The sequence below is a fragment of the Squalius cephalus genome (assembly GCF_949319135.1).
Source record: "Squalius cephalus genome assembly, chromosome: 2".
NCBI classification, from domain to species: Eukaryota; Metazoa; Chordata; class Actinopteri; order Cypriniformes; family Leuciscidae; genus Squalius; species Squalius cephalus.
In genome coordinates, this window is record NC_137123.1 from 59,317,090 (window position 1) to 59,338,308 (window position 21,219).

General features: G+C 40.8%; 1 protein-coding gene across 2 annotated transcripts in view; it reads left to right on the forward strand.

The window, feature by feature from the left end:
• Nucleotides 1-21,219, forward strand: part of fn1b (fibronectin 1b) — a 22,931-nt gene continuing 1,712 nt past the window's right edge. The window contains exons 1-42 of one of the 2 annotated variants that reach the window (XM_079854135.1): nucleotides 1-339; nucleotides 520-645; nucleotides 883-1,020; nucleotides 1,234-1,365; nucleotides 1,733-1,870; nucleotides 2,442-2,603; nucleotides 3,258-3,458; nucleotides 3,930-4,112; nucleotides 4,355-4,531; nucleotides 5,174-5,326; nucleotides 5,475-5,603; nucleotides 5,840-5,980; nucleotides 7,578-7,690; nucleotides 8,593-8,761; nucleotides 8,871-9,047; nucleotides 9,214-9,342; nucleotides 9,582-9,671; nucleotides 9,813-10,007; nucleotides 10,937-11,215; nucleotides 11,383-11,646; nucleotides 11,961-12,055; nucleotides 12,199-12,367; nucleotides 12,583-12,669; nucleotides 13,192-13,383; nucleotides 15,036-15,221; nucleotides 15,350-15,439; nucleotides 15,541-15,807; nucleotides 15,886-16,002; nucleotides 16,089-16,262; nucleotides 16,359-16,514; nucleotides 16,643-16,756; nucleotides 16,998-17,297; nucleotides 17,401-17,588; nucleotides 17,891-17,978; nucleotides 18,074-18,256; nucleotides 18,560-18,649; nucleotides 18,776-18,976; nucleotides 19,077-19,166; nucleotides 19,990-20,477; nucleotides 20,564-20,702; nucleotides 20,807-20,968; nucleotides 21,069-21,194. In XM_079854135.1, coding sequence (XP_079710261.1) covers nucleotides 180-339; nucleotides 520-645; nucleotides 883-1,020; nucleotides 1,234-1,365; nucleotides 1,733-1,870; nucleotides 2,442-2,603; nucleotides 3,258-3,458; nucleotides 3,930-4,112; nucleotides 4,355-4,531; nucleotides 5,174-5,326; nucleotides 5,475-5,603; nucleotides 5,840-5,980; nucleotides 7,578-7,690; nucleotides 8,593-8,761; nucleotides 8,871-9,047; nucleotides 9,214-9,342; nucleotides 9,582-9,671; nucleotides 9,813-10,007; nucleotides 10,937-11,215; nucleotides 11,383-11,646; nucleotides 11,961-12,055; nucleotides 12,199-12,367; nucleotides 12,583-12,669; nucleotides 13,192-13,383; nucleotides 15,036-15,221; nucleotides 15,350-15,439; nucleotides 15,541-15,807; nucleotides 15,886-16,002; nucleotides 16,089-16,262; nucleotides 16,359-16,514; nucleotides 16,643-16,756; nucleotides 16,998-17,297; nucleotides 17,401-17,588; nucleotides 17,891-17,978; nucleotides 18,074-18,256; nucleotides 18,560-18,649; nucleotides 18,776-18,976; nucleotides 19,077-19,166; nucleotides 19,990-20,477; nucleotides 20,564-20,702; nucleotides 20,807-20,968; nucleotides 21,069-21,194 — 6,958 coding nt within the window. In that variant the 5' untranslated portion in view covers nucleotides 1-179. The remainder of the gene's footprint in view (nucleotides 340-519; nucleotides 646-882; nucleotides 1,021-1,233; nucleotides 1,366-1,732; nucleotides 1,871-2,441; nucleotides 2,604-3,257; nucleotides 3,459-3,929; nucleotides 4,113-4,354; nucleotides 4,532-5,173; nucleotides 5,327-5,474; nucleotides 5,604-5,839; nucleotides 5,981-7,577; nucleotides 7,691-8,592; nucleotides 8,762-8,870; nucleotides 9,048-9,213; nucleotides 9,343-9,581; nucleotides 9,672-9,812; nucleotides 10,008-10,936; nucleotides 11,216-11,382; nucleotides 11,647-11,960; nucleotides 12,056-12,198; nucleotides 12,368-12,582; nucleotides 12,670-13,191; nucleotides 13,384-15,035; nucleotides 15,222-15,349; nucleotides 15,440-15,540; nucleotides 15,808-15,885; nucleotides 16,003-16,088; nucleotides 16,263-16,358; nucleotides 16,515-16,642; nucleotides 16,757-16,997; nucleotides 17,298-17,400; nucleotides 17,589-17,890; nucleotides 17,979-18,073; nucleotides 18,257-18,559; nucleotides 18,650-18,775; nucleotides 18,977-19,076; nucleotides 19,167-19,989; nucleotides 20,478-20,563; nucleotides 20,703-20,806; nucleotides 20,969-21,068; nucleotides 21,195-21,219) is intronic. The other variant, XM_079854136.1, reaches the window with a different exon arrangement.

The window sequence follows — 21,219 nt, forward strand, 5'->3', positions numbered from 1 at the left end:
CCCACATCAGCTGGACGGCGGAGGTTCAGCACAGTCTGGGAAGGCAGCTGGAAACAAGCGCGCGCAAAGACATTCAACCTCCGCAAACCTTTCCGTGCCTCCCTCTTCAGTGCGCAACAGAAAATACTGCACATTGACACACACATACACACACAAACTGTTCTCCGTAACGGGTGAAAATGACCCGTATCTCGGTAAAGAAGCTCCTGCTCCTGCTGTGCATCGGGGGATCTGTCCACTGTATGCCACAATCTGCAGTGAAAAGTAAAAGACAAACGCAGCAACAAATCAGTCTGGACCCGGTCTACGAGGAAGCCAGGAGTTTAGCCATCCATGAAAGTAAGTTCGTCAGCTTATTTCTTTGATTTTGAATGGAGAAAAAAAATATCTTCAAAAATGTAGACAATCTAACAAACTTTTCAGGGCATTTATCATAAATTAGACGACTGTACAGTGTAAAAGTTGACTACAGGTGTTTTATATGGAATATATATGCTAATTTTGTCTTTTTAACTTTAGATGGCTGCAACGACAACGGTCGATTTTATAGGATGAACGATGAGTGGGAGCGCCCGTACATGGACAGCACTCTCACCTGCACTTGTCAGGGGCAGTCAGGGGTCAAGTGTAAATCCAAACCAGCAGGTGACTGTTTTTATTATTCAGACTCTTTTATTCTGAGCTATGCTATATTAAGGTTCTTTTTTCCCCCTTTTTTATTTTTTTATTTTTTTGTGAGCGCGCAATAATGCGCAATTACGCACGTATGTGAGTCCGGAACGAGTTGTTTGATTATTTTCTGTGTTTAATATGAATCTAAATTTGTACTATGATGTAAATCAAGAGATGTATCGTTTATATGCTCATTTTTGGCACCTGTAGCCGAGGAGATCTGCTATGACAAATTCAATGCACGCTCTTACCGAGTCGGAGAGACCTACGAGCGACCGAAGGATAGCATGATTTGGGACTGCACCTGCATTGGGTCCGGCAAAGGCAAAATTAGCTGCACCATCGCAAGTAAGTCCAAGACAAAAAAAAGTATAAATTGTAAATTAAATTTTGCAGTAAGTGTACTTACAGTGCAGTTACCTAAGAAAGTACTGGGTAACTATGGGTTTAGGTGTAGGTTCAGGGTTAGTACCTAGTTATTACCCGTACTTGGGGAACAAGGCTGTAAAATAAAGTCTTTTTTTCTCATGACTAAACTAATCAGGGTTTTTTTGTGTACAGATCGCTGCCATGAAGGAGGTAATTCATACAGAATCGGGGACACCTGGACACGACCCCACGACACTGGAGACTACATGCTTGAATGTGTGTGTCTTGGCAACGGAAAGGGAGAGTGGACCTGTAAACCAGTCGGTGAGACAGTGTTTGGCTGTACATTTGTCTTTGCAAACAGTTTGCAGACTAATAGTGATTCCTGTAATTCTGGATAAATATCCCAAAAAGGGATTAAGGCATAACTATTTTAAAAATCATTTTAAAAATGTAATTTAGTTTATGCATATGCTGATTTTTTTATTTATTTAATTATTTAAGGTTGTGTATATGACCTGTGGATTTAATTATTATTTGTTTGTTAGTTGGTTTGTTTATGTGTTGCTTGGTTGATTATGTATACAGTGTACAGATGAAACTGCATGTGACTCTTTTTGGAAATTTGACATGCTAGCATGCCACACCCGAGTGGTAAGAACAAGATGCTAAATTTACTGTATCTTCACAGCGGAGCGTTGCTATGATGACTCACAAGGATCTTCATATGTGGTTGGTCAGACATGGCAAAAACCCTATCAAGGCTGGATGATAGTGGACTGCACATGTTTGGGGGAGGGCAACGGGCGCATAACCTGCACCTCCAGAAGTAAGTCTGTCATCAACTTCAGGAAAAAAAAAACAAAAAAACATTTGTGACGGACTTTCTAAAAACACCTCTTTGTTGTGTTTGTTGCTCAGTAGATGCCTACTCGTTTCCAAGGTCCTGTTTTTTTCTCATAAGCACACAATTTTCCCATGTCTCCTTTCATGACTTTGTAGTTATTTACATTACACACCCTTATTACATAATTACCAATGAGCTCTGCAAGCTTCCTGTAGCTGGATGGGCTTATGCACATGGAAAATTACAGCATGCACTTTGAAGTTGAAGTCTTGCAGTGAAAGAAAAGTGGTTTGGGTGAAGAAACACTATTAAGATCTTGGCTTCCTTCACCTGTTCTGCTTGGAAAGTGTCGGAAAACACTTCATCATGGGTCATAAATTAAGACAACCTACTGAAGTGTGATGGTGTGGAAGTGTTTCCTAAACAAGCTTGTTCCAAGCATGAACATCAGAAGAGAAGGGGTGGGATGAATGGATGTGAGGGATGTTTTCATTGTTATATGCCACTTATTACCTTGACTACATGTTTGGCATTGTTTCATTGTCTTTTCCAGACCGCTGTAATGACCAGGACACCAGAACCTCATACCGTATTGGTGAGACCTGGACCAAAACCGACTCCAATGGAAACACTCTGCAGTGTCTTTGCACAGGCAACGGTCGTGGAGAATGGAAGTGTGACAGACATGCTGCTTCCCATACAACCGCTGACATTGGTAAGTTATAATTATAGTTCTAATTAATGGATGGAAAAGACTTAGAAGTGTAATCGCATTATTTCATTACAATTCTCCCCACTTTTGTGAATTAATGTTCACATGGTGACAATTAAAGGTGCAACATTTGTTAAGCTGTAGACCAAATTTTCATTAGGTGATATGTAGCATAAGTGTGTAGCAAACCAATTGTTCATTACATAAATCAAAGCAACCTCTTGGAATTTCTGTTGTAAATAATCTGGGACCAAATGGGAATTCCAAGGAATGAAGCATAGCATGAAACCAGAACTAGATCTTAAAGCACAAAGTTCCCAAATTCCCAAAATTAGGCCATTATGACTACAAATATAAATGCCTCTATACAGCATCAAAAGGAAATATTTCAGGGTGTTTAAACTTCTAAAGTTCCTAACATGATTTCCATGAATAGGATACAAGCATCAGAACATTATTCCAATGCAATACAAATGGAGATCTGATAAAGATTATACAATATCCAGTAGGACTCTAAGAAGAACCAAAAAGATCTGTAGGAATTTTTGTAGGATCATAGAATCATACTTCCCCCCAAAAAATAGAATTTTAATTCCCGAAAGGCATTTTTTTTGGTCATAAGCTTCAACAAATGATCTCTGTTGTCTTTGTGACTAGGTTCTGGGTCTTCCGTGGCTCATAGAGTTACAGAAGTGATGAACCAAGTCAACGTCCTGTCTGAACTTCTTGAGGAGGAGGGTAGCTGTAAAACCGACTCAGGTGTGTCCTATTCCAGTGGCATGAGCTGGATCAGAACTCAGGGCAGCAAGGAAATGCTGTGCACTTGTGTTGGAGGAGGAATCAGCTGCGAAGAGCAAGGTGACGTTTAAATCCAGGGATCCGGGGATATTTTGTACACGATCCAGTATGTTATCCAGGTCTTAGAATCTTTACGTGCATGTTTACTTTACGATCTCGTTGAGACTTGGAGGTCATGGGGCCAATGTAGGTTCAAGTCCTTTTTCACCCATTTCTTTTTTCTATGGATAAAATGGCACAAACGTTTACTTTTGTGTATTTGGCATGCAAGTTTTACCAGTTTGTACATTGCCTGGGAATTGAACCCATGACCGTGGCATTGCTAGCACTATGTTCTACTGTTTAAGCTATTGGAAATACCCATTGACCCTCATTCTGTACCCATTGACACATACTGATTATCTCTCAAAAAGTTGGGGATTAATATATACATATTTTTTTTAAATATTGGCAGGACATGAACCCACATTTCTAATGATTGAAACACCCCTGGTGCCATTAATAATGCTGTCCTCTCTTTGATTTACGCAGATGGACAGTCTCAGGTTTATGGTGGCAACTCTGGTGGGCAGCCATGTGTGTTCCCCTTTGTTTTTAGTGGGAACACCCACTACTCCTGCATTTCTGAGGGCCGAGCTGATGGGCAGCTATGGTGCGGTACCACCTCTAACTACGACAGTGATGGCCTGTACTCATTCTGTACCGGAAAGAACCGTAAGTGCATCTCAGAGCCTCTTTCTTTATGTTCTCTGCAGAATAGACCGACTTAAACCAGCAGAAATACTTGTCCATACTTAGTTCGGACCAGCCTAGCCACATTTCATGGTCTTTCTAGTAAAGCTGGTTGACCAAAGAGTTACAGATACAACATGGTGGCCTGGACTTTTCACTGGTAAAGTAATGGGTCAAGATTTCCCTCTTGGTTTGTCTGATTGTTCCTTTCTTTGGTCTTTCAGAGCTTGTGACGACCCGTGGTGGAAACTCTAATGGCGCTCTGTGCCAGTTCCCCTTCAAGTATAATGGACGCAACTACACCGACTGCACATCTGAAGGCCGTCGTGACGGGATGAAGTGGTGTGGTACTACAACTGACTATGATGGAGAGCGTAAATACGGATTCTGTCCCATGGCTGGTGAGAATGTTTGATTGATTTAAGATATGAAGTTATTGCCTCTAGAGGTAACAGAGGAAATCTAGTGGAAATATAATAATAGCTTAGAAATAAAATTTTACACTGAAACTTTACTGAACTTTAAGTATACTGCAAATACTGGAGGATTTGAGCACATAGCTGCATAAAGATCACATTTTTACAGTTGTCCATGTACTCAGTGTGCCATTAGGAGTATAAATGTGGGTTGTTACCTCTTTAATTTACTGGTTCTTTTTAATACATTCAGCTGAAGTCAGGTTTTATAGACAGTAATAGTTTTTTGGGCCTTAATTGGTCATTTATGTGCTCGGGCCATGACACTCAGTGGCCTGCAAATGAGTTCTCGAGCTGCATTTAAGAGCTATTAAGGCAGTTGGAGTTTTTAAGACCATGTAATGCAGAACTGATTTGTGGCTCCGCTGACTGGATCTATGGGGTCCGCCCCTGTCAGGGTTTTAAGCCTGGCTCCACTCCAGACCAGACATGGTTCCTGGCTTTGTTCCAGGGAGAATGAGATCAGAATGAACACCAAATACCACATGCATTCAGAATAGACATCCTTGTCGTAAGTATTTGTTTTTTCAATGCAATCATAAATTCCCTTTCTTCGTTTTAATTCAGCTCATGAGGAAGTCTGCACTGTTAATGATGTCATGTACCGCGTGGGTGACGAGTGGGACAAGCGCCATGACACACTTGGTCACATGATGCGCTGCACGTGCCAGGGCAATGGACGTGGGGAGTGGAACTGCATTTCCTTCACTCAGCTCAAAGGTCATTAGATGTTCCCAAATACAATTATCTTACAAATATACTGGTCATTTTTTGAAGTAGTTCTGGACATGACAAAAGACATCATGAAATACAATAAATGCAAACAATGTCATCATAAAGTTGTTCAAAAAATTCTTGCCTATTTCAGACCAGTGCGTTGTGAATGGACAGACATATGACGTGAACGAGACCTTCGAAAAGCGCCATGACCAGGGCTACATGATGAACTGCACATGCTTTGGACAAGGCCGTGGTCGCTGGAAATGCGATGCCATCGGTAAGCAGGCATTCGTTGCTATGTTCAGCCTTTTGTTCTCTTTCCTTTTTCTAACCTTTTTCTCAAAATGTAAGAACTTCCCTTCATAAGTTCTTAAGCATGAATGGTCATGTTTCCTTCAATTCAAATCGAACAGACTTGTTTTAAACAATAGTTTTTGTAAACATGTCAGAGTTGTGATGAAAGAAAGACTATTTTTACTTGGTTTACACAAGCCATTTTTTCTTTGCCTTTAGACCAGTGCCAAGAACCCGAGACCAAGGTGTTCTACCAGATTGGCCAGACTTGGAACAAGGTCATCCAAGGCATCCCGTATAGATGTTCCTGCTATGGTAACGGCATTGGAGAACTGGCCTGTGAGCCTCTACAGTCCACTGGTAAGAGATCACAACTGTGTGTGGGTGCTGTGCACATACTAACACCATTTATTGTTAATAAATCCTGATATGTGTGTGACAAGATTCATAAATCAGACCTGTATGGTTGGCGCAAATGCATTTTGAGTAACATGTATGAATTAAATTGAAAAGAAAGATGGATCGGAGATGCTGTTTCTTTTCTTCTTTGTAAGCATGCCATTTTTTTTAGTTGCTTTCAAAAAGTGGTGGGGACAAAATCAACTTTTGCTAAAAGTAGTGGGGGCATGTCCCACCCATCCCACTCGGGAATTACGCCTGTGCAACAGTCACTTTCCCGCAATTGCCCTCCTTTAACTTGACTAACACTTGATTATGCATGTTTGTTTTTCTTTTAAAAGCCTCAAATGGTCCCACTAAAAGAGCTGTCACCCATCGTTTACCAACCAACAACCTCTTTGAAATTCAGCAGATGTAGATCAACCTCCATCTAACCTCTCTACAGGGGAAACATTAACCATTTGAAGTTGGGGAGATAGGACAGAAAGGGCTTTTTTTTTAATGAAGATGTTCAGCAGAATGTCTGGGCTTCTAGTTACTAGAGCTTTCAACCTCCCAAAAGTACCATAAAAGTAGTCCATATGATTTGTGCACTACTGTATATTTCACATCTTCTGAAGACAAATGACAGCTTTGTGCTGAGTACAATTTTAGTCGTTATTCATTGAAAATCATGCCTTTGAATGACGTTTGATTTTTATTTTAATCTTTGGTTTTGGCAACTGTTAGAGTTTTATTTTAATCTATGGTTATGGCAAACTTGTGCAAAATACCACAGGTGATTCTCAAACAGCATTTATAGCTTCCAATACCATGGTTTGGTGTTCAGTTGTGATTGTTTGCAACCAAATGGCCTGTAGGAGTAGCAATAAGTAATGTAAGACAGGTTGTGGTTTGTTAGCAGTTGCCGTTTTTTCAAGGAAAGTGTGAGCTGCATTTTTACGACCTTCACAGAACCAAAAAAGGACAGCTGCACTATGTACTTAGACCATCTGTAAATGATTGTCTTTAACACTGTATATTGAAGGTTGTGCTTTTGAAGGGCCACTGTGAATTTGTATCTGGGTGACCATATTCCTTTTTCAGTATAATTTTGGTTTTGACACCACAAAGACTGATGTATTTTCTCCTAGAGGTGAAGGGGACATCAGAATTGTTCGAAATGACCTCACCGCGTTGAATTGCATGCAGCTGTTAACCAAATTCTGTGAAGGCCTGGGGATAATAAAGGGTAAAGTGGTGCAGAATGTTATGGACAGGTGTGATTTTTAACACCGCACCCATGCAATCATCCTCTGAACTGTTTAACGCCCCACACTTGACAAACTGGGGTCATTTTGCTCCATTTTCAGACATCTGGCCAGACAAATGATTCGACTGTCTTATCCAAACTTCTTTTCAAATTCTTAATGTGAAACAGACTGTTTTCAAAGACTTCTTTGTTTTCCTTTCCTTCTCGGTGAATTAAATACAACTGCAGAGTAAATGGCCTTTATAATATGAAATTAGCTAATCAGTCAGTTAACAATCATTATTTGTTTATCCTCCTCCTCAAAAGCTCCTGTTCGGGTCATCATCACAGAAACCGGAAATCAGCCAAATTCCCATCCCATCCAATGGAACGCTCCCTCGTCTGCCCACATTACGCAATACATCCTCAAGTGGAGAGTCGTAAGTCTTTTTGTTTTGTACTTTCGCATTGAGGATTTTCAGATCTGGATGTTTCAGGTGATATAGTTTTATGTCAGTAAAGAAGATTCCAACAGCATCGATTTTTATCCAGATTCCTGGAACGAGAGACATTTTGTCCCTTCAGAGAATGTTTGTGTACCTCCCTCGGCAAGGGATGATTGCTTATACTAAAAGTACAGGATGAGATTTCATCACACACAAACAAGCCACAGTCCTTGAACTAAAAAACACACATTTACTCTTCACTCTGACACAGCGAATCATGGACTTCAGTGGAAAGTTGCAAAATTGTTTATCTTTGTTCTTCTTAACTAACAGAAAGAGGCTTTCTAGAATTTTTGCAATTTATCTAAAGCGGGACAATATTTAATTTTTGCAGGCCTAAGTACATTAAAAAACAATAAATATTTTGGAATATATATTATTTATATTTTTCCTAATGTGTTTTTGTTTTGTTTTTTTGCAAGATTTTTCAGAGCTGTTTCAAGGCCTGTAAATAAAGCAGAATAATGCACCCTTTTCACATTTCTGGGGTTCTCAGAAGGTCAATTTAAACTTCTATAGCAGTGAATGGTAGACGGCTGCAAATACATTTTTTTTTTTTTTTTGGCATTTCCATTTTCTCAAATTGCAAAAGAAAAAAATCCACTACAGTGTTTCCACAAATTTCCAAAACAGAAAAAAATATAGAGATTGATTACAGCAGTCAAAAGAAAGAAAGATGTCAAATATACCATCACTCCCTCAGCCGTTGAATTAGAAACACCCTCGCGCAGTATTATCTTGTTTTTGTATAGCCTTGTAAATGTATAAATTTGTTATTTTTTTTAACTAAATATTTTTTCTAGATTTTTTCATTGTGTAACATTTTCCTTTCGCAGAAAAATACACAAAAACCCTGGAAGGAGGCAACCATTCCTGGTCACATCAACTCCTACACCATTTCAGGGCTTAAACCAGGTTTGACCTATGAGGGTCAGCTGATCAGCATTCTGCGCTATGGACCTAGAGAGGTCACTCGCTTTGACTTCACCACTACGTATGGCTCTCGTATGTAGATTTTTTACTTTTTATCATCTTCAATTCTTTTTTATTTTTTTCAATTCTCGTTCAGAAACCTTGAAAAACTTCATTTAACATCATTCCCCCATTTTTGCAGTGGCCAAAGCAGAGGGTGAGACCACCCAGCCCCAGCCGGAGGTGGACACCTCAGAGTCCGTTACTGAAATCACCTCCAGCAGCTTCGTCATCTCCTGGGTATCTGCATCCGACACAGTGTCTGGATTTAGAGTGGAATATGAACTGTCAGAGGATGGAGCACAGCCACGTGTGATTGGTGAGTAATAGTTGGAGACATGCCACTAGTTGAAAAACTGTATATTACTGGGAATTAAACAAGCTGATTAATTGATGAATTTAATTCTCAGGTTTTCTAGTGACTTTGTAAAATTCAATTGACTTAATTAGTTAATTAATTACCCTTATTTTTCCCCATTACACAGACCTCCCAAGAACAACAACATCAGTGAACATCCAAGATCTTCTGCCTGGCCGTAGGTACAACGTCCAAGTTTTTGAAGTCAGTCCAGAAGGAGAAACAAATCGCATCCTGTCAACATCTCAGACCACTGGTAAGATGACCATCACTGTGCACAGGTTTTCAAAATTAACTTTTTGAGACAATTTAAAAGCCATGAATATGCATTAATTTAATTAAAATATTTTATTTAGCCTAGGTGTTTTTCACATTGCATTTGCAGAGCAAACAGCAAAGTTTATTTTCTAATGTGATTTTGTTGCTAAAATTTTGATGCTAAGAATGGGTTGCCACATGAAGTTCTTGGTGAATAAATTAACCGTCTATTAACAGCACCTGACACTCCAACCAATCATGAGGTCTCAGATGTCCGGGATACGTCCATCATGATAAGATGGGCCAAACCCCAAGCACCTATAACTGGTGAGTACATTTATGTACCAACATTTGTGAATTAAGATATTAAGATATTTATTGTTTTCTTAAGTTGCATTTTTAGTATGTCTGCTGATAATGTACATGAATGTGGAATCAACAATTTTTTCATGTAATGTGTGTGCGCAGGCTATCGTGTGGTGTACAGACCCTCAGTAGAGGGCAGCAGTACTGAGCTCATTCTCCCTAAGACTCAAACAATGGTGAAACTGGGTGACCTTCGACCTGGCTTGTCATACAATGTCAGTATTTACTCAGTGGAAGACAACATGGAGAGTGAACCTTTGGTCCTACAGTTCAGCACCACTGGAGAGCAACAGCCTGGTAAGAATTCAGAATATCCTTTTTTGGGATCCTCTTTAATTGCAAGATATAGTAGAAAGTGACATGAAATTATTAGGAGACAGCGGACATGTTGAGACATGTTGCAGTTTTTGTTTTTATAGCTTTCTGCTGCCCCTCTTATTTTCAGTTAGTTCAACATGTGTATTCTTACCTCTGATTGTGTCAAAATGTTTTACCCCCACACACTCCTAGTATTTTATGTATGCATTTTAGTTCAAACAACTTTATTTACTCAATTTCCCTAAGCTAGTGAAAGTGCTCAAGTTTCTCACTCACATGTAAAGATGTCTGCCAGTTCTCTGCCTCCTCACGCTGAGAGCTGACTATAACAAATGCCTGAGCTGGGAGATTTAGTGCTCAGCCAAAACAACTTTATAAGCATGGACTGGGAAGTTTTGAGTGTCTTTCTGTTCTTGTCTTGCCAGTTGACGTCTTTTTTTTACCAAAAACACACTTCCTTATGAGAACTGTGAAAAGTCTTTTTTTTCCTTGTGTGATCATCTTGTTTTTCTTTTGAAGCCAATAGATAACTCTTTTACTTTTTTTGAACTCCAAGAAAGAATCTGTTGATTACCTTGCTGAATAATCCAGCAAAAAACAGCATGAGGTCCAGGTTGGTTTATGCTGGTCTAGCTGGTGGACCAGCATAGTCATGCTGTTCTCAAGCAAAACTAAGCAGGTGTAATTTTTCAGTAGGGGATATAGACATTCCCGATGAAATAAATATTTATGGGTACTTGTTAAACTAATCATCACAATTTTTTTTGCTTATACTTATGGTTAGGATTTGAACAGACTCCTAATCCTAGCTTGCCCAAATTACTCGTGTTTACATTACTGATCATTCATACCTTTCCTTTTAGCAGAGCACTGACATATTGCCATTTTGCTTTCCACCTCATTAACAGAGGAGGTCCAAGCTCCCACAGACCTGCAGTTTTATGAAGTTACCGATGTCAAGATCACCATCACCTGGACTGGTCCTCCTAGTGAGGTCTCAGGATACCGCGTGACCTTTGCGCCTGTAAGCACAGACGGCCGAGCCCAGAGACCCCTTCAGCTTCCTGTGACGCGAAATGCTTACGCCGAGCTCACACACTTGCACCCTGGCACACTCTACCGCTTCCATATTTATGCAGTCAATGGAGGAGTGGAGAGCGAACCTTTGGTTGGGGAGAAATCTACGAGTAAGTGACATTCATACATTTGTCTTTGAGCTGTTCATGATCTAAAGTGCAACTAACAAAAGTTGCTAAATCTGTTTATAGTTATGAGTATGTCATACATACCATCTAGGTCATAGATTTCATTACATTGCCTATGTAAACATCAATTCAACATTCTCCTCCCTCAGAGCCTGATGTCCCTACTGACCTGCGCTTCACTGATATCACTGACGACAGCGCTCTGGTCATCTGGTCTGTCCCCAGAGCTCAGGTCACAGGTTATCGTCTATTCATCAGCATCGGCAACTCCAGCCCCAAACAGCTGAGGATCCCTGGACACGAGTCTCAATACAAGCTCAGCGACCTTCAGCCTGATACAGAGTACAGAGTCACTCTGCACTCAGAGCAAGGGAACACGCTCAGCGAAGGAGTCACTGATGCCTTCAGAACATGTGCGTAACCTTTTCTCCTGAGGTGAAACAATAGAGTAAAGGTGATGATACACAGGGCAACTTTTTGAGCAATATTGCTGGGCAATGTTGGCGTCAACGGGCAACCAGATGAGACACAGGGCCCACGACCGATCTAAATTATCCAGATAGAAATGTATTGCCCATTTTCAATGGGAAAGTGCCCAAGAAACAATCGATAACAAAAGATTGCCCAGCAACATTGCTCAAAAAGTTGCCCTGTGTATCATCACCTTAATAGTGCCCTCCAAGGAGTGTCCATTTTAATTATCCTCTCTTTTGCTTTTGTTCTCCAGCTCAGCCAACGGGTAACGCTCCTCGATTCACCACTGATGTCACCGACACAGCCATCATTATTACCTGGACCCCTATACCACGATACAAATACAGGGTATAAACACTTTCTGCTTTTCACATTAGCATTTTGTTGTGTAAAACATTTCCAGAAGAAAAAAAAACCTTATGTATTTCCCTGTGATGTTTCAACTTTGACTTCCTGTCTTAAGATAGTCTTAATATGTGTCCTTCTCTCAGATGTCTGTGAGGCCCAGCCAAGGTGGTGAGGCTCCCAGAGATGTGACCTCTGGGGATGGCACTATTTACTTTTCCGGTCTGACTCCGGGATTGGAGTATACCTACAGCTTGCAGCCCCTGTTCAATGGCCGAAGGCATGGCAACCCTATCACAAATAAAGTTGTGACATGTAAGTTACTGATAAGTCTAATTCAAGTCAATCCTACTTTGTCCAAAAGCTCTAAATGTTAGAGAGCAAAACGCGCATGTTGGTTTATTACTAGACCTCTGACAGAGATTAAATGAAATGTCATTCAAGAGACTTTTAGCCTGTATTGTAGGGCTTAAAGTAGTAGGTATATTTTCTAATGTTGAACTTCATTCCTCTTTGCTCTGCCACAATAGCCCTATCCCCACCAACTGACCTGAATGTGGTGTCTAACCCTGTCACTGGTAACCTCAATGTCAGATGGAGCAGAACCAACAGTCCGGGTAAATATTGACTGTACACCCACTTCTTATCCTTGTTCACCCTTTCTTTGAAGCATGCTATTAGACCTTGGCCAACTGTGTAGGCTGTGTGTGTATGTGACTAGTTGCAAATATTTAGGTTTAATTTTATCCAATTACTTCTCCTTGGGAATCATCCTTTGCTCCCACTATTCTTTGTCTGTTTATTTATCTTTCATCTGTTTGTCGTGTTTATTATTACATTTAGTGCATTTCATTCTAACTCTTTCTGTTTTTTGTACGTTAAACTCTACACACTGTCTGTAAGCATTTATTTTTATCCCGTTATTCAATGTATTACCAACTATATCTATAGTATAAACCATAGTTTATTGAACAACACATTGGTGTTCTTTAGAGAACCTATATACATAATTAACCTAACCCTATAAATATGGTAATCAGATGGTATTACTGCATCTCAACCATAGTACCTTCACAATGCTATTCTGTAAGTGTCCATTTCTATTTGTTATACTTGAAATATCCCCTTTGTCCTCTCAGATATAACTGGCTATAGGGTGACGTGCACACCAACCAATGGGCAGCGTGGAACTACTCTAGAGGAGATTGTTCAAGCGGAAGAAACCTCATGTACACTTGATAACCTGAGTCCTGGAGTTGAATACAATGTCAGTGTCTACACTGTTAAAAACCACCTAGAGAGTGAGCCTATCTCAACCACCATTACGCAAGGTAAGACCTCATTTATTGTGAACAGTATAGTAATAAGATAATTAAAGGTAAGTTCAAGCCATGCTATGCTGGATCAAAACCACCATGACTGATCCAGAGAATCACCTGATTATCATGGACCTGTAGATTTATAAATTCACCCTCTCAAGACACCCAGCCAAAAAGAGGTGTAAAGAGGTGTTCACATGGACAGCAGTTTGGCGTATATGCTTGCCATTTGCTGCTTTTAATGCAAGCAATAACAAGCACTGAATAGGAACAACAAGCACATCTCACCAGACGGCATGTTATATATGTTATGTGGAAGCCAAACCACCATTGGTCCATTTTTAGTGCTCAAAGCCACGATGGTGAACTAATGGCTTACTCCTCACAGGGCTCCAATCTGCTGCCAGTATTCACCCAAAAGTTCAGTCTGGGTGACCCTGAACTATGTCCACTGCACCAGATAATCCTGCTGCTCTTGTTAAATGCTGCCGATTCTATTAGATGCATCACACATACCCTGTACAGATTCAGAAAGACTGTTGCTTTTAATATAGAGCTATTAATCACTAAGAAAATCCTTGGCATTTAATCTGTTTGTGCATCATGAAAATAATTGTGTAATTCTCAACAAGCATGGCTGTTTCACTTATGGTTATAAATGTTAGAAAATATCTATTGCATTTGATATTTGCTAGAAAAGTTGGAGCTTGACAAATTTTTTTTTTTTTTTTTTTTTGTAGTATGACTAATTCAAATCAAAAGCCTGTTTATTTTATGATTATTGTGTGCATGTCTTCTGATTATTAATTAGATATCAGCATTTGTTAGCATTGATGGCATGAGAACAATAATTTGCTACTTGTCTTAATTATTCAATGTCATTGCTTCTGTGTGTCTTGTCTTCTCTCTCCCTTCCCAATGAATGCAACTTTCTAAACCGATTAAAGATGTGCCCAAGGTGGGTGATCTCAGTTTTGTTGATTTCACGGATACCACAATCGGAATTAGATGGACCCCATTAAATTACCCAGCGGTTACTGGATACCATATAACAGTTGTTACAGCCGGCCAGAGTTTTCCTATTTTAGAGGACATGGTGAACTCCTCCGTCAACTATTACACTATTCATGGACTGGAGCCAGGCATCAATTATGAAATCAGTGTGTCCACCATTACAGATGAGGCGGAGAGCGTGCCCTCAGTGATCACACAGCAAACCCAAACTGGTGAATTATCCCACATAGGTTTATTACATTTCGGAGGGTGGGAGTAAAAGAAGTAGGAAAGGAATGGAGAATATGGACGTAAAAGAGAGGCCGAGACCCTCTTCCCCCAAACATAATTCGCACAGACCACTTCATTTCATTATTTCCTCGCTAACCAAGATTGTTAGCAATTTGCTATTTCCCAAACTCAATGTACCTTTTTGAATCAATAATCTAGGAATTCTAGGAATATCTTTGCATTTGCATTCACTAGGTGGGGAATCTTTGTGTTTGTCGTCATTGTATTCCTATTTCATGTTAATAAGAAAAGGTTAAATAGCATTTTTTTTTAGCAAATATAATATTCATTTAAATGTTTTTTTAGCATACACATTTCAATCTATGCTGACTTTTTACTTAGTTTATGACTTTATTTTCTCTCAATGTCCTCTTGATTAGCTGTTCTAGCCCCCACAAACCTGTACTTTCCTGAGGTGGGCTCAGACTCCATGCATGTGTCATGGACCGCACCTTCTGTTCAGCCATCCGAAATTAGTCGTTTTGTCATCCGCTACCATCCCACAAACAACGATGACACCCAGGAAGTCAACGTAGGAGGTGGCACCAATAGCTTCATCCTTCAGAGTAAGAGTTTACTAATGCTTTCTTTATATCACCCTTTAGGAAACAAATCACAAGATTCCAAGGTTCCGTGTGCATCTCACAGTCCAAACACGTTTCACCTGCTGATTCTGATTTTTTTCTCGATTCAGACTTGCTGCCAAATACAGAGTATCTGGTGAAAGTAGTGTGCGTCTATGGTGACAAAGAGAGTGAACCTGTAACTGGTATTCAGAAAACAAGTATGTATTTGGAAATAAGAAATGGTATTCAGTTATTAGGTTTCTTTCCACTTCAAGTCCGTCAGTTCTTCCACTTAATTTCTTTCTCCTCATTCACACAGAACTGGACTCCCCGACAAATCTGGACTTCTCTGAAGTCTCCACCAATTCATTTACCGTGCACTGGATAGCCCCACGAGCCGTCATTACAGGTTACCGCCTACGCTATCAGCCAACAAGGGATGGGCGCCCTAAAGATGAGAGACTTTCCCCGACAAGAAATTACTTCACACTGGGGAACCTGGCCCCTGAGACAGAGTACAATGTCTATATTTATGCTGTCAGTGGCAATACAGAGAGTCTACCACTTACTGGAACGCAAGCAACGGGTAAAAAGTTAGAAATTAATAATTTTTTTGGTTAACCTTTGTGAGGTAGATTGATGTGACTCTTGTTTCTTCCTGTAGTCTCTGACGCTCCCACTGACCTGGCTGTGACGTCCTCCACTCCCAGTAGCATCACCATCTCCTGGGATGCCCCTGCAGTCACTGTACGCTACTATAAGATCACACATGGAGAAACAGGTATGACAAATGGTTTAAAGTGTGTTTGTGGGGTTGTGTTCTGTTGCTGCAAGTTTACTTGAACTTGTAAACTTGAACTTTCCCAGGGGAAAGAGATGCACCCAGAGAGTTCACTGTTCCAGGAACACAGTCCACTGCTACCATCCAGGGCCTGAAGCCAGACACAGATTACACCATCACGCTGTATGCCGTGACAGGCAGAGGTGACAGCCCAGCCTCCAGCACACCAGTCATCATCACACACAGGACTGCAGGTGGAAGTAAGAACAAGTCATTTGTATCTCTTACGGTTTCTGACCATTAGCTTACCACAACTTTCTTGTGACTGTATTGTCTTTACTTTTCTCCATTCTCAGGTGTTACATCCCCATCAGATTTAGATGTTACTGATATTCAAGACAATACCTTGACTGTCCGCTGGAGCCCAGCTACAGGTCCCATCACAGGGTATAGAGTAACAGGGACGCCCAAGGGTGGGCAAGGTCCTACATTCTCAGAGCTGGTCGGCCCTGGTGAGACATCTCTCGCTCTTTAACCTTTTATCAATTTTTATTCCTTCTCATGACCTTGAAGCTGACTTAGAAGAATTAGTTCAGTACTTGAAATTGGAATAATAACTATTCTGTTTATGCCTTTTTAGAGCGTACTGAAATGACCATCAGTGGCTTGGTACCCACATTGGAGTATACAATTAATGTGATTGCTCTCAGCCGGGAAGGAGAGAGCACCCCAGTGGTCCAGAAAGCTACCACAGGTTAGTGTTTTTTATATCTTTTAACTTATTGAACTTTTTAACATTTGAAATCATAGTTCAGGTCTAACTTGTCTACTGGAACAACCTGAAGATTAGTGTCTTGCTCAAGGGGTCAATGGTTCATGGCTTGTTTCTTGCGGGATTTAAACCAGCATACTTTCAATTAATAGTGCTGAGCTCTAGCAACTATGCTAAACCACCCTATGCATACTCCCTTAACGCTTCCCTTCCAAATCTCTAGCCAATTTGCAACATCCTAGAGACCTGACCTTCTCTGATGTGGACTCCACCTCCATGCTTGTGACATGGGATGCTTCACGGGTTCCAGGAGTGACCTCCTACAGGGTTCTGTACTCTAGTCCAGAGGAGGGAGAGCGAGAGTACCAACCAGCCCTAAGTGGTCGTGATAACAGTGTGGTTCTCCAGGGTCTGCGCCCAGGAACCAAGTACAATGTTAAAGTCATTCCCATGAAAGGACGTTACCCAGACCGTACCCTTGAGGGTATTCAGCACACTACCCATGAGGAGACTCAGCCCACTGGTATGGCATATTGTAATTCATCTTAGATTTTTAAGCTAGTAAGTTAATGGGGTTGAGTGTTATGGGGGATCTTTCCTGATTTTTGTCCTTTCACCTTTCTCAGTTGTTCCTGCTCCGACCAATATCCAGTTCCTCGACATCAGTCCATCTTCCTTTATTGTGGCATGGCAGGCACCCAGTGGCAGACTTTCTGGCTACCGTGTGGTGGTCTCCCCAAAGAACCAGTATCCCACACCCAAAGAAATGAATGTTTCACCTGACTCTACACAAGTCTTAGTGCCCGGGCTTATGGTAATATGTCTACCTTCTCACACTTTACAAATACATTAATCTTTTGGTAACACACAAGTAACAAGTAAAGTCACAAGTAAAAGCAGCAGAGTGATTTATTGCCAGGGACAATGTTCAAATAAAAGAATCAATTATTCCAATAAACAGGTAAAAAATATAGGATGTTTGACACATTTGGTTGTTGCATTTCAATGTTTTTGTTCCAAAGAAGTCATAAGAAAATGAGTCAAAGCATTTGCAATGTTTAACCAATCATGATGACTAATCCGTCTAAGTCTTAAATATCTGCTGTTTACTTCCAGGTGGCCACCGCTTATGATGTACATGTCTATGCACTGAGGGGTTCAGACAGTAGTCCTCCTCTCACTGGAGAATGCACCACTTCAGACAGTAAGTGGGTTTCCCATAATATGGATTATAGTAGAGTGATTTTTATTATTAGTATCATGTATTAAATGGAAGCTATAATCTCTTTGGCTCCACAGATATAACCCCTCCTCGCCGAGTCCGTATCACTGATGTGAAAGACACCTCATTCACTCTTACATGGCGCATCGTCAATAATGAGCCAATGACAGGTTTCTATATTGAAGCCACACCCAAAAATGGAGGATACCCCACCTTCAGACAAACTATTCCTGCTGACACACTAACCTACGTTGTCACTGGTAAGCTAATGTACATAATCCAAGTAACACCTTATAGGCCATCAGTTTCAACATTGATGGTTAACCACTGTCAGCTCAATGAGTAAACTAAACCTGGAATTATGAACTTGTTTGGTAAATTACTTCAAAGAATGCCATGATATTACCATTATGGTATTGTCCAAAATCTATAGCGTTAACATGGTCAATTTTTTAATGTTGCATCCTGATTGGTTTAGAATAAATGAAGAATGGTTTCAGAACTTCTTTTACCATGTTTTGGAGTATTGCTGTTTAATGAAATAATTTTAATTCATACTTCAGGTTTGCAACCAGGTGTCACGTATGTGGTCAACATGTACACACTGAACGGAAATAGTCGAAGCCCTCCATTCACAATGACTGTAACCACAGGTACAACTAAGCAAATTTGTCCATGTGGGAAGAGTAATACACTGTATTAATGCTAATGCATAAAGTCTCAAAATAAATTGATTGACATTTCCCATATTGACCTTTATGAACTTTATATCATCACAGCTCGGCCAGCTGTTCAGTCACCTGTTCAGTCTCCTACCAACCTTCAGTTCACCTCTCTGACCCCCAATTCCATCTCGTTTACTTGGCAAGCCCCTCCAACACAAATTACAGGATATTACATCACTTATGAAGAATCAGGTGGTCCACCTCGTGAGCTTAAACCACGTCCTACCGCTGGTCAGAACTATGCCACCATCACTGGTAAGACCCAGACTGCATCACGTTACACCCACAAGTGGTATACATAGATGTTAGAAAACAAATGTCAAAATGTGACCATATTGTGATATTTTAAATACAGGTCTGAAACCAGGCACCGAATACATCATTAAGATCATTGCCCTAATGAATACCCAGAGAAGTGCACCACTGGTTGGCACAGCCACAACTCGTAAGTGTTTGCTCATATACAAACATTGATTTTCCTCATTTGTAAGGATAAAAACATCTGCTTAATGAATAAATGTAAATTGTTAATCCACATATTGATACTTGAGGTGTACTCCATTATGCTTTATTGCCGAATGGAACACATTTAGTTAAACTAGCCAACACTGTATTTTATAAAAGCTTTGATATTGCACTCGCTTGCCTTTTACTAGTAAAAGATACTTGGCTAAGCCATAGTTTTTCTCAGTTGCATTGCTTAGCTTTTTAATGGTGAAATGCCATTTAGAACTGAAATGCAAAATGAAGGAAAAATTGCATTTAATGTTGCTTAATTGACACACTTGCTAGCTTATCACTACCTTGTTGATTCAAGTAAAATGTTCTCTCAGTGGACTACTATGATCAAAAACCTTGATCAGAGTTTAAAGGGCTGGTCCATACTGAATATTTTATCTCACTTTCGCCAATATTTTCACTCTGAGGAGAAGTGTATTCTTTTGACTGAATTTTCTTAGCCTTGCACCATATCCAATCCAAATGTGATGCAAAGTATCTTTGTTTTGATATTTAGACTCTCAACTGGTTGGTATAATCATATCATGCACTTCCTCCTCACTGTTTAATTGCAAAACATTGGTTTGAGAAAATACTTGGACCCCCCCCCCCTCCCCCTCCCCCCTCCCCCTCCCCCTCCCCCCTTTAAAGTTATGTCAGCAAGTACTGTCATTACTTGACTCGACTTTCAATGCCTTACTGGACTGTAGATGCAACTCTGGCTGCCTCTTTACCTGCTGCTTTGCTTTTAACACCTTTTTCCCGCCCAGAGCTGACTTCTGATCTGCCTAGCCTGCCTCACCATGGCGGCCCAGACAAGCTGGATGTGCCTGAACCTGACAACAGAGTTTATGTAGTGGGTCCCACTGGGCATGAATCACCTGATGCACACGGGCAGCACTTGGAGTACACAGAATTCGATAATCAGCCCAATCAACCCAAAAGAGGCAACCAGCCACAACATCGTCAACCAGTCTCTCAACCTAACCAACCCCGACCCCAGCCTTATGTGCCTCAAGTTGGGGAGACCCTAGTATACATCCCTAAGGTGGGACCCGATGGGGTTCGTGTACCTCAGATTATTCAAGTTAATGAGAAGCCAGGCGATGGCCATCCTTTTGGTTTTTCAGAGGACAAGACAGGAAGACCGCAAGAGGCCCAGACCCAGACCACCATCTCATGGCAGCCCTACCAGCAGAGTTCTGGTTATCTGGTGTCTTGTCAGCCCATTACTCATCAAGATGAGAAGTTGTTCCAGGTAAAGAAAGGATGTACAGGATAAGTTACCAAATTGCTTTATCACCTTACCTTTGCTCTTAAAGTTGACCTTTTCTTGTTTTGTAGATGCGTGTCCCAGGAACATCCACAAGTGCCACCCTGATTGGTCTCACCTCTGGTGCCTCTTATAATGTCATAGTGGAGGCCTTGAAAGGAGCCCTCAAACACAAGATCTTGGAGGAAATTGTCACCGCTGGAAACACAGGTCGAGAAAGGATCTATGAACATTGATGAAAGTTTAAAAATGCACATGCTTATGATGCTTATGCCGTAAATGTTTCTTTATTTTGTTGCCTATAAAATCAACAGTACCAGGAGATGTTTCATCCAGCAAGGACTCATGTTATGACACCTTCACGGCCACTCACCATGATGTTGGAGAGGAATGGGAGCGTATGTCCGAAACTGGCTTCAAACTCTGGTGCAGATGTCTTGGCCTGGGAAGTGGACATTTCAGATGCGACTCTTCCAGTGAGTAACTTCACACCTGAAGGTCAAATGGTGGATTTAATCCTGAAGGCAATCCTGTCTATCAAGAGCGTATGCACTCTGAATGCCTGTTTTTACACAGAATGGTGTCACGACAGTGGAAACAACTACCGCATTGGTGAAAAGTGGGAGCGACGGGCAGAAAACGGTCACTTGATGAGCTGCACTTGCCTTGGCAATGGTAAAGGAGAGTTCAAGTGTGAACCACGTAAGTCCTTCTTCTTCTGTATAGT